Source organism: Copidosoma floridanum, unplaced genomic scaffold, assembly GCF_036245765.1.
Source record: "Copidosoma floridanum isolate Cflo_tuat_1 unplaced genomic scaffold, Cflo_Japanese_pri ptg000034l, whole genome shotgun sequence".
Taxonomy (NCBI): Eukaryota; Metazoa; Arthropoda; class Insecta; order Hymenoptera; family Encyrtidae; genus Copidosoma; species Copidosoma floridanum.
Genome location: NW_028321911.1, coordinates 694603 through 710838, shown reverse-complemented (window position 1 = coordinate 710838; position 16236 = coordinate 694603). Strand labels below are relative to the sequence as shown.

The window sequence follows — 16236 nt, the reverse complement described above, 5'->3', positions numbered from 1 at the left end:
ATTTGCTTGCAGTTGCCTCCAAATTGGCATCCAACCTCAGAGCTTTGCTTAATGGCACAGTCAATGTCCTTACTGCCTTTAAACAATTAAATCGACCAACAGCTTAATAGAATGATTTGGTTGTTGCAGTTACAACTTGGAAGCTCGATGTTTGGACATTCCGAAAATGGGAAACGTCCCACGGTGTATCAACTGATTCACCTACTTTTTTTGAACTCAAGGCCTTCATTAAACAACGAACCCAAATGCTAGAAATCGCCAACTCCTCAACAAAGCAGGCCTATAAAACAAAGAAGACTCTTGGGCCCACTCATTCGTACTTTACTTTAAAGGAAAAGTGTATGTGTTACAATAAAGAATATTTTACTTTGCACTGCCCAGATTTCAAGGCAAAAACTCCCCATAAACGGAAGCAAGTCCTACTAACTAGAAGCATTTGCTTGAATTGCCTCGGCTCACACAAGCTTTCTAATTGCCAGTCACTGAAATGATGCCAGATTCGCGACCAATAACACCATGCGCTGCTACACGAGGACAAAGTCACCTCATCGCACACATCTACAGTATTTCCTGTTACCAAGAACAGTAAGCTCTTATGTAACTTACAAGTACCAGCAATTGCTGCTACACCAAACCTGTTGACAACAATCCTTGTTAGGCTGCAAAGCGCTGATGATCGAGCTCACGTTACCAGAGCTATGCTGGACAATGGCTCCCAGTCAATTTTTGTAGCTAAAAGTTTGCTAAAGAAGGTTGGATTACATTTTCAATTCTTATCTCAACAACACAGTGGTATCGGTGGTTGTACAGGCCCGCCAGTGCATGGTCAAGTGAAGTTCACCATCACGTCAGCCTTCAATAGCCACGGGAGCTTTTCGTGTCGAGCATTCGTAATTTCGTTACTTACTAAGTACTCACCTACCGCTTACAAGCCTTCAGACCACTGAAAACATCTGCAGGAGTAATGGCTAAACGTAAGATTTTTGATTGGGGGCTCTCTGGTCCACTGTCTCAACCTACATCGGGAACATCGCCTGAAATCACTACCTGCAGTTTTTCGACAGTGTTAGTGCCAAGTGCCAAGTGCAGTGATCGTGGTAGTATTCCGCTTACGGATCATCCGCGTAATAGGGTGAATGGAATGTTCAGGATTGAACTAATTTTAATTGTACATCGTTTTTCCATTTTTTGTAATTTTACTTGCATTGTAATATTCAGAGCGTTTTCTAGCAAATCAGTATTATAACACTTGTAGTTACATTTCAATTTCAAGGCCTAATTCCCGTACTAAATCTTATAATATGGGAGTACGCCTTCTGGCTTAGTTCAATGAATTCTTAGCTTCTATTTGTTTGATGATAACATTACTTTGCGTAGATTAACTATTGCCTGTAATTTTACCTTTTTAGTTGCTTCTACATTATAATACACGTATTACTCATACTACTGATACAAACATTGTACCTTCGATTATATGCCCTGTGAGGCAGCTTTATCGATATTATTATTTATTCCACGCACAACTATCTTTGCAAACACTTCTCGCTCTGCTTACTACTAAGTACATTTGCAATACTTGCGTAACTTACTGCTATGCTGATGTTCAGGCGCATTGCTAAACCCATAAATTACCACTTACATAAATTAATGTTTTGCTTATTGCAAACTTAAAAAGTTGAGTGCTTCTTGTTGCATTCCCCATATCTTGATCTATGACTTGATAAAAGTAGCTTGGCTTATCCAGCGCCCCTTTTTTACACATACAGTCCACTTAATATTAAACAGTTATCATAACTAACATAAAAAAATGTTTTCACGGAAGCGAAATGTCGATAATCATTCCCAAGTTTCACTGTAAAAAAAATTAAGTAACTCAAAATTAACAATGATTTTACAATTTTATAAATAGCTTTTTGTTTTGTCACCTAATATCTATATTTTTCAAGGTTGCATTCAAATTGATATGATGTTTTTTTTACTGCGATCGAAAGTTTTTCGGTATAAAAAATTTTCTTCACACATCATTTCTATTAATGTGGTATAAACAATAAACAATGGATTTGTAAAAGTGTCCCTTTTATAGGAAATTTGATAGGAAAAAGATAAATGGTCGAAAAATTTCTCGAAGAGCAATAGAAGCAAAGAACTGAATACAAAATCAGCATTTTTTGTCATGTTGTTGAATAAATAAATGAAGCTGATTTTTAATTTGGACCAACTTTTTTTCTGTATTTTTAAAAAAATTCTGTACGAAAATAATCAAATCTTTATCTCATCCGAAATCAAAAAAAGGTAGTCAGAACAACTAAGTTTTAAAAAAAATCGTTTAAATTTTATCAGTTTCTAAATGACATCTTGAAAATTTCATTAATTAATAAATATTTTCGCACATCAACAGCATTTAAATATTTACAAGTTTGTATAACTCTATCTTAGACTCCTGGGCATCGGTTTCTGCAAAAGTCTAATGTTTGATTTCTTATTAGATTTTCCAAGAATCATTTAATCATTGTTTTTAAATTCAGAATAAGGTTAGAAATTTACTACGTAGAATATTACCGAAAGAGATTACATGCATTACACGACAAATTTACAGTCATACCCAAGTTAGACGCATGCCCTACGTAAAAGTTGTCTCACAGCTCGAAAAAAAAAAATAATAAACACAGCGTGGGTAAGTACCGGCTTAATACTCATTCACAAAAACTTTACCACGATAGCTTTCCTAGATGCACAGCAAGCTTTCGACAGAGTTTGGCACGATAGCCTTTTGGACAAGCTTATTGAGTTAACTTTTCCACACAACCTCATCCGTATAGTCAAATCCTACCTCTTGGACGGATTCATCCGCGTTGAAGTAGGCGACTCCCTCTCCGACCCCCACCCAATAACCTCCGGAGTCCCCCAAGGCTCCAAACTCTCACCCACCCTTTTCAACATATTTTACCATGACCTGCCCCAGTGTAAAAATATCAACACCTGCATCTATGCAGACGATGTCGTGGTCAGCTGTACGATAAACAACACTCTCGGTGCACGACCTTTCTAAACGAGCATATCGTCACTCTCGTACATTTGGCACATCAACAGCACTCACGGTAAGGCATATGGAACCTTCGTGCAACTAAAGCCCTTCTTCATGGACAAAGCAGTCTCCCAGAAGACCAAGCTGCGCACCTTCAACCTCATCATCAAAAAAAAGCATCAGCACCTACACGATACCAACGTGGGGCGCTGCAAAGGGAAACCGACTACAGGGCATCCAAGGCCCTTTCATGAAGATACTAAGATCAGTCCTGGGTATTCCGTGGTACATCAGGAATACTAAGATTATCAAGAAGTTCAACACCATCCCTCTAATACAAGCAGCCCCCATTCTTGCATCTTAAGTCCACGCCTTTATTACCGACCACCCAAACCCCACCATCGCCACACTCGCGAATCTCCAACCCAGGCGCTTCATCCTTATACGACAACCATGCACTCTCGCAGAGAACCCCCAAGACCCCCAAAATACTCTAGGTATTCAAAACCCCTTTCTTCCATCAGATGAATTTCTATGATCTCGCCAAAATAAACGTGACTCCAATCCATACGCTCCCTTCAGGAGCACCTATCTGTCCGACGTATTCTTTACGGACTAAACCCTACACAACACTCACACTAATCACAAGTACGCTCCCAAATACACGATACCCAGCGAACTCACTCTCCTATACACACATACAACAACAACAACAAATCTAAGCCTCTGTAACTTTATTTCAGCGCAAACCACGATTCGAGCTTCGCCCAGATTCGTAAGCGCCCCTCCTCTCATTCCTCTAAGAGCGAGCTGGCCTCTGAAATTTTTCGTTATTTTACTTCTTCTTTCTTCTCTTATGCATTTTTGTCTTCTAGGGGAGTGGTCCTTACGGACCTGTCCCATGTGGGGAGGTTAGTTTTTAGTCGGTAGGCACACTGGGTGAGTTCGACACCACCACTGGATAAGCTCGGGTGTCTATAAAGACTTTCTCCTCCCCACTCTATCAAACAAAAAAAAAAAAAAAAAACAAACAAATAAAAAAAACCATTGTTTTTATATTCGGAACGAAGTTAGAAATTTACTACGTAGCATATTACTGAAAGAGATTACATGCATTACGCGACAAATTTATAGTCATACCGGAGTTGGATATGTGCTCTATGTAAAAGTTCGCTCACAGCTTAAAAAAAAAAAAAAGTAATCACAGAGTAGGTAAGTACCTTCTTAAGGAGGCTTGAGCGACCTTCACGCAAAAAATTTTAAAAATATTTATGCAGCTGAAACTTTACAATAGTTTTTTTTAAGGTTCTTACTTTACGATGGCATCAAAAAATTTTGGGTTAACGATTAAATTTTCATGTCATAGTAGTTTAAAAATTTATCATATAGATGTCGCATCGATAGGAAAGGAATATTGGCTTTTATCCCTATACACTGCCACCGAAATTCAAACTTTCGAGTGAGATAGTAATAAAATTTAACACAATTAAATACTTTTACTTAATAAAATAAATTTAATTTATACATTTTCAAGTTTCTTTTCTCTGCGTTTACAAGCTAATATCATAGCAGGTTGGAATTTATATTTGAAAAGGTAGTCAAATGCGTAAAAACAATTATTGTGTAAGAAATTCGTAATAGTCAATTTTTCATTTCTTAATTGTTTTATTTTGTTATTTAAGGATCTCTGGTTTGTAATGTTATGTTTTTTTTGCATGGATTATACATTTTATAATAATTTACTGTCAAAGATTTTGTTTGTTATCAATTTCTAGAATTTCATATTAAAGTCTATTTTTTCAAAATACAAACATACGAGATCACTATTATTTATTGGCCTATGCCTTTCCTTGACCAATAAACACCACTTTCTTGAAATGACCATATTTAATTGTGCACCAAAGATTTTACGTGTACTTTATTGTTTCTCACATGCAAGTTGACATCTTTATTTAAAAAAAATAACACCATTAAAAAAATATTGTGTAAAACTTTTTCATGTACAGAAACCAAATACATGTGGTAGCTAGATCATTTGCAGTTGTTTCTTTTGCTAAAGGGTTTGGACTGATTGATAAAAACGAAGATACCTCTTTATTGATTATGCAAACTTTAATTTTCTTCACTATTTTAATCCAACATTTTGTTTTTCAAATATATGACATGAGATTGGCATTTCGTGACCGGAAAATGCTCTCTTATAGAATTTGTCATTAGAATAAAAACTTTTTTGTCCACTTGATTCAAAAATTCCTGTGTAAAAATTTTTTTTCAAAATTAAAATACTTTATGCATGTATTAATTAATTTTGATGTATAGGTTCTTTATTCTCTATGAGGGTAAAGTGTCTCAAACGGTCGAAACACGTCAAACTCATTCTACAACTTTGTGTTGAAAAATCTTTTTTTAATAACTTCAAAATTTTATTTTTCAGTCATAGCAAAAAAAAAATTTCCACTGCAAAAATAGTGGGTTCAATCACTTTTTGTTAAATGAACTGTGGATCAATTATCCTTCGCATGAAAAATAATCTCCATTTTATTTTACAAAAAAATATAACGTTAAAGTCGAAATATTTAGGAAAAATATTTTTTGGGGGTAAGCTTAAGGGGGCTTTGGCAGGCATGGGTACCAATTCGCAAATAATTGGGTCAATTAGTAACACTACTGTAAGTATCATCATGTACGTATGCATCTACAAGGATGGTTTGCTAATATAACTATTTTATTAATACTTTACGAAATTTCTCGAATTTTTTCAAAGTTACCTCTGTAGGGTATCATTTGAAAAATAGAATTTTTTTTTTATAATACTGTTAGTATCCTGATAGGTCCATCCTTAGTTATGGTTAGAAAATTACGATGTTTTCACGTTGCTCCATAAAAGAGGTTGTAAATAATGTGCAAATTTTGAGAACAAATATTTCAAAATTTTCTATGGTTAGAAGGGTAAATAAGGATACCGCTAAAGTTTATTAGTTCTCATCTACCAATTGAAAAACTTACGAACTCTAAACTTTTTTCACTGGAGCTCGTTAACGAGTGGTTTAAACCCCCATATTATAAGTAGTACCCAGTAGGATGCATTACTGAGTCGTATGAAGGGAACTTCGCAAGGAGCCTGCACGAAAAACTTACAGACTTAAGGACAAGGAGGGTGGTTAGGAGAAGAAAGGAAAGTCAAGAGTAGGAATATAAAATACGTAAGAAAACTGCAATAGAGTTTGTATGATGTACTATACGCACTTCTTAATGTACTCTACTTAATGGGTTGAATATTTTAGTTTCGTCGATGTTTTCACATTGACGTGTAGGTGTCCCAAATTTTTCATACTGAGTTGCCGTAAGCTACGAGTGCCACCTAAATTAACAAATACACCGATATGATACACCCCCTGACATCTTTGCTTAGCTCTGGTCTGCTCCTTCGATAAAACTCGGTACATACAGAAGGCTCTGTTGCAGGCTGTCCATCGGGAAGTGCATTCGCATGCATGGACTAGCTATATATACAACAAAATTACGCTAAGCACTCAGTTCATCTTTTCCAAATAATTTGTTTATTATGCATTTACAAAATTTGCATAATCACTCTTAGACTCACGCACTTCTGTGTACAAAATTTGGGGCCCGTTTGGTCCTGAGGAACGAATACTCTTCATAGTCTCGAGAAGGCCAGGGCAAGCTGAAACATCTTCTCCCAATCGTAAGTGAATCACGCATATCAAGTTAATAAGGAGAACACGCACAGAACTCTGTTTCTCCATGTATATACTGCAAGGCTATCATGGACTGTTAGTCCCTAGCCTAATAAAACCACTACTCTACTCTACTCTACTCTCTCGTTAAGCAAGGCCCTACCACAGCGGCCAAACAGTCACACCGAACCTTCCGAGACTCAGACCTTTACAACACATTCGTGACGTCTTACTGCAGTGAACAGTCGGCGTTACACCAATGGCCCAGACTCGAAGTAACTCTAAGTTTACACTAACACTGTAACATCCTACCGCCAAGGTTCATGGACCTCTAACTGACCACTAGGACTTAAACACGCAACACTTTCACAAATTTTTCTTTCATACTCACGATTTATCTTAACGTTCAACGCTGCCAATGATTTCTAGGAAGTGCGAATGCAAACTGTATCTTCAATTCACAAAGACTAGCAAAGAAATGAAGTTGCTAGGCCCACTGGCTCGCATAGATTTTACTTATTGCATTTATTTCACTCATTCTCGTAGATACTTGCTATCCTGCTCTTGAAATGCCCTTACTCTAAGCCTATCAACACCATTCGTCATTACATTTATACACTCCGTATATACTTTCCAACGATACAACTTGACGATTTTTTTAACAACTACATAAGTAAGGTAACATAATAACAATCTGGACTTATTTTAAGAGTTATAAGATTTCACGAGCTATACACAGTTTTACGGGGCTTCTTTTCCAGGCTTAACACATGTCTTGAGCTTCGTACTTCATACATTTTTTTCTATTTCTCATCTTTCCTCTCGACTATCAACGTCACCAGACGATTCTCGTTTTTTCCACATGAAACAATAAAACAGACTGTCACACATACGAAGCATTAATAAGTAGCCTAAGCACAACGTTGTCTCTAATCGAGTATTTGATCGACTTTACCTACAGGTTGAGAAAAATAATTAGGTCATAGTACCTTTATCACTTTTAATGTAGCAGTAAAGATCTTTAGTGAAAAATAAGTTATTATTCAATTATTAAAAAGGTTGTTCTTTAAATACATAAGATGCCAATTACAATTTTGTTTATCTTATTGTCATTGTTAATAAAAATAAATACTAAGTAATTTAATTTTTTTTAAAGTAATTATATTTATATTTGTTATTATTACTGAAAGTCAAGTAATAACATGAGAAAAAGTGTCCTATCAACATTTTTATAATATTTCTAATTTTTTAACAGGTGCAAAAGGGCAGTATAAAAAAAGCAAGCAGCTATTGTCCCTTTGACTTTTTTTCTGGTGATGCTAAGCGAATGGATCGTGCACTGTCATCCCTCCTTGATTCACCCCAGAATAACTTTAGAATCTTTAAAAATGGCACTATTATCTACGATGATACTAAGGCAGACTTTAACAGTTGGAAAACCATCTTTTGTGAATGGTTTGCTACCAACGATTTGGAAAGTCAGATTCGATTGTTTCTCAAACTAGTTCGAACAGCTCTAACTCAGCCATTAGACTCTGACAACAATTCCAGAATCCAGAAACAACTACAAAGTCGTGAAGTAAATGACTTTCTGCTAACAGATAACGTTCCAAAAACTAGACTAAAACCCGATCGCGTACAGCAAGTGAATTCGTTGCTGCTCAACGCATCTGTCAAGGTAATCTAACGATTATATCGTTATTTAGATCAGAACTATTTATCCTTTTACAATTATCCATGTACCCCCAAGTAATGTTAATTCATCCCTAGAATTTGTCCTGAATGGCAACTTTCCATGTTACCACTTGTATTTTCTAATTGATATCAAACTATGAGTGTTGAAAACTAAGCAACCTTACTTACATCTGTCTATAATCAGTGAAATCTTGCATACACACGATATGTAATAAATTATATAGGTTAGAATAAATCCTGACAGGAAATATTTAGACACTTTTAGAGGTAATATTGTGCTGAATTTTTAACAATGATTGATGCTTACTTTTTTACATCAATTATTGATAAAATGCTCCTTTAGGCAAGATAGTGCTGGCAATAAAAAACTAGATGATTTTTATAATTATTCACGAACAATTTTTTCTTACGTGAGCAAGCATCAACGACTATCAATTCAACTATCTTTTAGAACCATGTATTATTTAGTCCTTTTTTAAGGCAAGCCAGCATTGACTGTGAAGAATACAACTAATATTAAGTTTAATTAATCAAGAAAATATTAAATCATAATCGCAAGTTCTTGATTGTTAATGGGCATATTTTATACTACATAATTCTGATTACCATTCAGGATGTTAATAGATGCTTTCTTTACCGTTAAAGAATTTCGTTAACTAACTACCACTAAAGCATAGTTGAGTTTCCCATGACTGATGCTTGCTTGCCAAAGGAAACGTTTGATTGATAATATAATTAATGTTAAATTTCACTCAAACTTCTTATCCCCAATGCTTGAACGCCTATAAAAACAGATTATTAATAAATGATATAAAAAAACAGTTAAGTTTCTAATCACCGAAGCTTTCCAAACTAAGAACACAATTTATTAATAATGAATACTAAAAACCGATTAGGTTTCTAATCCAATATTTGCTTGCCTTATAAAAAATTTCATGAATAATTATGTTGAAATTAAGTTTAGTTTTTTATCACCGATGCTTGCATGCCTAATTAGAAAATTTATTTATAACTATAACTAATAATTACTATAAAACCATTGGTTTTCTAACTGCCAATGCTTGCTCTCCATGAAAACATTTTATGAGTAATTAATGTTAAAACTTAGTTAAGTTTTTTATCAGTGATGATTCCACGCTTAAAAAAAACCATTTATTAATTACTATTACTAAAATTGAGTTGGTTTTCCAATTGCCTCTGCTTTCTTGCCTAAGAGCACATTTTATTAGTAATTAATACTAAAAAAACAGCTTGGTGTTCTAATCACCGATGCCTGCTTGCTTAAGAAAATAGGTCATTCATAACCTGCTTGCTCACTCAAGAATATATTTTGATAACTAACTTGTACTAAAACTCATTTGAGTTGCTAACTGCTAATGTTTTTTTGCCGGAGGATACAGAGTCAACAGAAATGCGAAGAAAATTAAAAAATCTGTTTATAAATTAAATGTTATGTTACAGTAATACAATACCTAATGAAAAGTAATACTTACCTTTACTTAATATTTAAAATAGATGTAAATTTCATAAGCTGTTTTCATTTTAAAGATTGATTATGATTATTACAGTAAATGCTTTTAAAATACTTATTAATGAACGTCTCAAAAATACTTACATAAAAATTTTAAGTTGATTTTAAAATACGTTTGAATTTTCTTAAACGTTTTGTATTTTTAGTAACATTTTATAAATTCAAGCATGTTTATAATAATATTATATTAAATAGAAGTACTATAAAAATTGATGCAAATAAGTATTTATTTTATATTAATACAAAACATAATAACAAAATTTTTTATTTTAATACAAAATACATCTTAAGAGTGCTTTAGAATAAGAAGCTTTTCTAGCAGTATATGATAAAGATAGTGACTTTACTATAAATAACGCAAGAAATGCAGAAATTCGTGATTTATTTCTAATTTTGAGGTTAAAACAATATTTTAAGATATCGACTAAAAATTATTTAGAATTTAAGATTGTACAAGTAATTAGAATTTAGAAAAACTATTAGAAACTTCATTTATAGAAGGTATGGGATGAATGGCTGGGGCACAAGGTTAAATGAATACTGACAGAAGAGAGTATTAACTCTTTAACTCTATTTATTTAATACAATATAAAACCACACGGCCTCTCTAGAGTGCCACTTTGTAGGTTTTGTGTTCTAATTCATAACGATGTAACGGTCTTAGCGGTAGCAAGGGTGCTTCAGAACTGACTCAGCTGAACTGCGCGTCTCGCTGCGAGCCCGCGCGCAGCGGCTAACGGAGAGGGGAAGGGGAGAACCATCTGAAGAGTACTGGCAGCGTTGATGGCAAAGCTATTCAGCTCGACACTTATTTCCTTTGCCACTCTATCAGCTCTGGTCGTCTAGTTTTCTCCACCTGTAAATATAGTGGAATTAAATATTAGTACTCTCCTTTCAGATGCTGACCTCTTAATTGAACGGTCTAACTAAATCATTCTAATCCAAATTTATAATTTTATCTCTAAGTGCTCTATGTGCCTCCAATGATAATGGTGTAGTCAGAATCTCAGCAACATTCTCTTTTGTTTGTATCCAAAGGAATTTCACCTTTCCTTGATCCACATACTGCTTCATATAGTCTCTATGTGTTACTGATATATGTACTCTAACTCCTGATTTTTCTCTTTTCAGTAGGTTATTCGTTATTTCTTATAAATCCTTATCGAAAGACTTAAGTTTATGACAACCGTCTATCATAGTACACTTGATAACCGACATGTTGTTACACCAAGTTGTAACAGGCATTTGAGTTCTCCCTAGAATATATCTTATCGACTTGTCAGGTGATGTTAACTCTTGACAATCATAGCTCATCACCTAGTATTCGGCTTGACAAGTAGACAGTGTGACGTATGTCTGCTTTTGACATCTTCATGCAATTGTATCTCCCAATAGCCTAATTATATAGCCTTCCGTGGCGGTAAATTCTTCACAATAACGAAGATTTGCATCTGTCGATACCTCTAGTATTTCAGTTCTACCTTTAAAAATTATACCTATACTTGAACTTCCTCTTAAATACCTAAAAATTCTCTTTACTTCCAGCCAATCCTCTTCTGATGGATTTGATTGACTTCGAGATAAATAGATTACAGCAAAAGCTATGTCTGGTCGTGCAGCATTAGCTATATACATTAGACTCCCTACAGCTTGTCTATATGGTACTCTTTTTCTTCCAGTTTATATCTCTTGGATCTGTTACTCACTTGTCTAGCCACCATGGGTGTATTCTGTGGTTTACACTTTTTCACATTAAATAACTCTAAGATAATCTCTATGTAGGCACTCTGATACAATATCAGTGTTTTGTCAGTTCTATTTCTCTCTATACTGATGCCAAGAAAAACTTTAGGTTTGCCCAATTTTTTCATGTTAAAAGCTTTGCTAAAACTCTTAATGATATCATCTGTTTTGTCTTCAGCGTTCCTTGCTATCAGCAAATCATCTTTGTGAAGTACTACAAAGATTAATTTTTCTTCTTTTCTCCAAGAGAACAAACATGGTTCATGAAGATAACTCTCTAAGCCTAACTTTAGCATCTTTGCACTAAATGTTTGGTTCCATCACTTTGGACTTATTTTTAATCCATACAGAGCTTTCTTTAATTTGCAAACTTTGCTCAATTAAGTGTTTTCGTCTACCTCTAAACCGTCAGGGATCTTCATATACATTTCTTCTTCAATTTCTAAGTCGTATTTGTTCACAATTGCTAGAACTGCTCTAATTACAGCCAGTCTAGAGACTGGAGAGTAAGTTTCTTTAAGATCATACAGATTCTTGTCTTTAAATCCTCTAATGATAAGCCTTGCTCTAAATCTCGTAGATCCATCGTTTTCTATTTTTCTTTTAAACACCCACTTAGAGTCTATAATGTTGAGTTTTCTCTTGTCGATTCCAGCCTTTGGTATTTCTACCAGATTCCACACTTTATTTGCCTTCATTGACTCTAACTTATCTTCAATTTCTCTTGTCCATTTTTTTCTCTCAGTAGTTTTAATGGCCTCTTTATATAGTATGGAATCTCTGTTAAGGGATACGAGGAAAACATATCCAAAGTCTTCTCTCTGTAGGTCTTCTTTATAATTTTTATTAACAAATCTAGCAAAACTTATGTCCTCTATATGCTTTACAGCATTTGCTCTCAGTGTCTGATCTTTTCTTTATTTCTTTACACGGTTTTTCCTCTAATTTCTCTTCTTCCTTCTATTCCAAATTTTTTAACCAGTTCCAGTCGATTTTCGCGATTTGACTTTGTTTTTTTTGTACACATCTTTGTAGACTATTTTCTCATTGAACTTTTACACGTCTAGACTCTAAGAGCTTTCTAGAATTCGGATGCCAGAGAACGTACGACGTTGATTTATATCTAACTAAAACAGCTTTAATTGCTCTTGCTCCGAATTTTGTACTTGGTTTTGGTAGTTTTACATACGCTATACATCTAAACATCCTTATTTGATTGTAGTAGACTCTTGCTTCTGGGGAAAATTTTTTCAATGGTGTTTCAAACTGTATTTCTCTGTGTGATGATCTGTTATATGCAGATACAGCAGCTGTTACGGCTAATTCCCACATACTTTTGGGTAGGCCTAAATCAAACATTAATGCTCTAATTTTCCTTTGTAATATATCATTAAATCTCTCTGCTTAACCATTAGGCTCCGGTGTGTGAGGTGGTGAAAACTCTGACTCTATGTTCTCCTTTTTAACAATTTCTAGAAAGTTACCTCCAATATACTCTGTACCTTGATCTGATTTAATAAAGCACACTTTTCCATTCTTCCCTAGTAGATTTCTTCGTGATATAAGAAAGTTCTCAAGTGCACTTCCTGACTTCTCTTTTGTTTTAATAGGATAAGTTCTAGCTAATCTCGAATATTCATCTACAAATATAATTATAAATCTCTTGTTACCGGGGTATAAGGTTGGCCTAATGAGTTCCATGATATCTGTGTGTATTATTTTAAAAGGCCTTTGTGCCCTTGCTCTTAGTTAATAAAGTGGAAGTTTATTCATTTTTGCTATCATGCAAACCTCATAATCCATTATAGATTCATCAAACTTTACATTTTGTAACTCTTTCTCGTATTTTTTGAGTTTTCTTAAATAACTTAGAGATGTGTGACCTAACCTAAAGTGCCATAGCATACTCTCTGTGTATTGGTTTTTCTCCAAACTACTATTCTGTAACTTATCCTGACTGATTATGCTCTCTACTCTTTCTACAAATTCTAATTAATCTATGTTCGTAGTATGCTTAGTCATCAAATTCGTGGCCCATTCGATTGAAGTCTCTTTTGATTTCTCTGCAGTTTCAGTTGACTTCAATTTAATAAGTTTTTCTTTCTTTCTCCGAATTACAGATGGGTTTTCTCTTAAAATAGATGTCTCTCCCTTCGGATTTGACAATCCTATATTTGTACTGTCCAACTGCAATTGTTGAAAGGACTCATTGTTTGGACATACTTGAGCTCTACAACAGTAATTTATACTTCCTCTGCTCTTTCGATTTTAATTGTTTTTATCATAGATTTTGAATCTTACCGTCCAATTAGGTTTTTTATAATCGCCTTCTAAGATTGTTTTATTTAAGTTTTTATCATATACTCTAAATACCTTATCATCTAAGTAGATTCCAAACCCGGCGTTTGCTAAATTTCTAAGTGATAGTAGATTCTCTGAAATGTCTTTAGCCACAAAAACTTCTGTAAATTTAAAGACGTTACTCTCTGAATTTTCTGTTTCTATAATTAGATTACCTGTACCATCTATTCTTATGTCAGCAATTTTTTTTTGTTTGCACTTTTTATTACATTGTTTTCGTACTTCTTGAAATTTGATAGAATTATTGTTTTATTAACTATGCGATCAGTTGCGCCTGAATCAGCAAAAAAATCCATGCATGAAATATTCTCACCTTGGTTGGTTTCTCCAGTTTCCTTTTTTTCCTCAGACGACTAAGTGGCTGCTCTTCTAAGTTTTCTCTGACTTCTCTTATTATTATTGTTTTCGTTTACTCTACCTCTTATAACCTTGTTGAGATTATCTTTATTGTTTCCCGAATTTTGAGCATTCTCTTCATTATTAATCGCATTTTTATTAGACTTATAGTTATTGGAATTGTTATTACTTTTACCTCTAGCTTGGGGACAGTCCGTGCCTTTGTGATTTCATACTGCCTGGCAATAGCAGTCAAATCACAAATTCTAGGGACGTAGAGGGCAATCACTAGCCCATTGACCCTCTTTGTTGCACTGGTAGCAGTGGTCCTCTAAAACTGCAGCTCCCGGTTGGGCGTACGCTCTATGGGCTTGAGGATTGTCATATCTCTGCCCTCTATTTACCTCTTCTTTCTTTTCTGCTTCTAGCTAAAATAAAAACAATTTTATTTCCTCTAGGCTCATTTGATTAGTAGTTTGTCTTCTAATAAGATCAGCTCTTCTGACCTCAGAGACGATTTGAACTACCGCCTGATAGAAGGCTGATGTTTTTTCTTGCTCTGTTAGAGGATTAGCCTCTCTGCACATTTCTTACTTTCTAATTATGAATAAAAAGCGTACACAGAAATTATCCACTTTTTCTCCTCTTTTCATCTTAATTTGATATAGGTTAGCTCTTACAGATGTATCAGTCACATTCAGTTTAGTTGTTTTAAACGAAATTAATTTTTTTATGATCTCTTTCGGTTCTTGAACGTCCAGGATTCTTCTATGGTAATATTCATCAAGGCGATTAATGATTATGTCTCTTCCTAAATTCTTTCTTTTATTTATGGACTTCTCAGTTAAATTTTTCGAACCATTGTGATTCAAGTCAACAACATCATACAAATCATTATTTATTAGCTCTGATTTTCAATAATCAGTCCAAATATTAAAGCTTGATTTCTGTGTAAGCTTGTAATCTCTTTTAATTGTTATTTTTGAGCTCTCACGACCAAGCCAAATGCGTATTTGTACCCAGTTACTGAGTCAGAATTTCACGCACGGCAATGAAATTATTTGGAGGTAGGTTGATCATGTGCTTGCACGGGGCTCGAATGGGCTCACACAGTTACCTTGTCGTCACCAAATTCCACCGGCACAGTACGCTTTCTACTGATCACAACTCCGAGACGTATCACTGATAAAACATGGATTTTAGAAGTGTGCATGCAACTAAAAAAATTTTGCTTAGCGTTTTCAGGAGAATGGAGACAAACTTGGAGCATCGTAGCACGCCATTGCATATGTGCATGTACGTGTGTAATTACACGGAAGTACTGAAACGAGAACGTATATGGGTATGCTTTACGTGTTCTATATCTCTATTCAAAGTAAAACGCACCACATACAATCGTCCAAGGTAAAGGTGCTCGAGAACAATCATGATCAGCACAACTGTCCGCACTGCAGTCTCTCATCAAAAATTAGCGCAGGACGCTCTCGCTCGTCTCAACACCTCCATCAATAGCACCAGTCGCTCATACCTATACACTGCACTCAATAGTAGAGAGAGAGAGAAGAACAAAAACACACACCCACACTCACACGAATATTCTACTCAGTGCGCTTCTAGAGAAATTTTCCTTAGAGACGGCATCACTTACCACGGTGCTGCTCACTCTCCTCTAAAAACGGTGATGACACGCAGGTAGTGCACCCTCTCCGATGGTGGTCCAGTTGCCACTCGCTGTCTCCATGCTGGGCTCTCTATTTCTCTTACTCTGCCTCTAGGCTCTATAAAATACAATACACTCTCAACACTTTGATTTTCTGATTACGGCAGAAAATCACTCTCGCGCAGTG

General features: G+C 34.9%; 1 protein-coding gene across 1 annotated transcript in view; it reads left to right on the top strand.

The window, feature by feature from the left end:
• LOC149373234 (inositol-pentakisphosphate 2-kinase-like) overlaps positions 1–16236 on the top strand; it is a 263622-nt gene that overhangs the window by 98752 nt on the left and 148634 nt on the right. The window contains exon 2 of the mRNA XM_089597627.1: positions 7979–8401. Within this exon, the coding sequence (XP_089453753.1) occupies positions 7979–8401 (423 nt within the window). The remainder of the gene's footprint in view (positions 1–7978; positions 8402–16236) is intronic.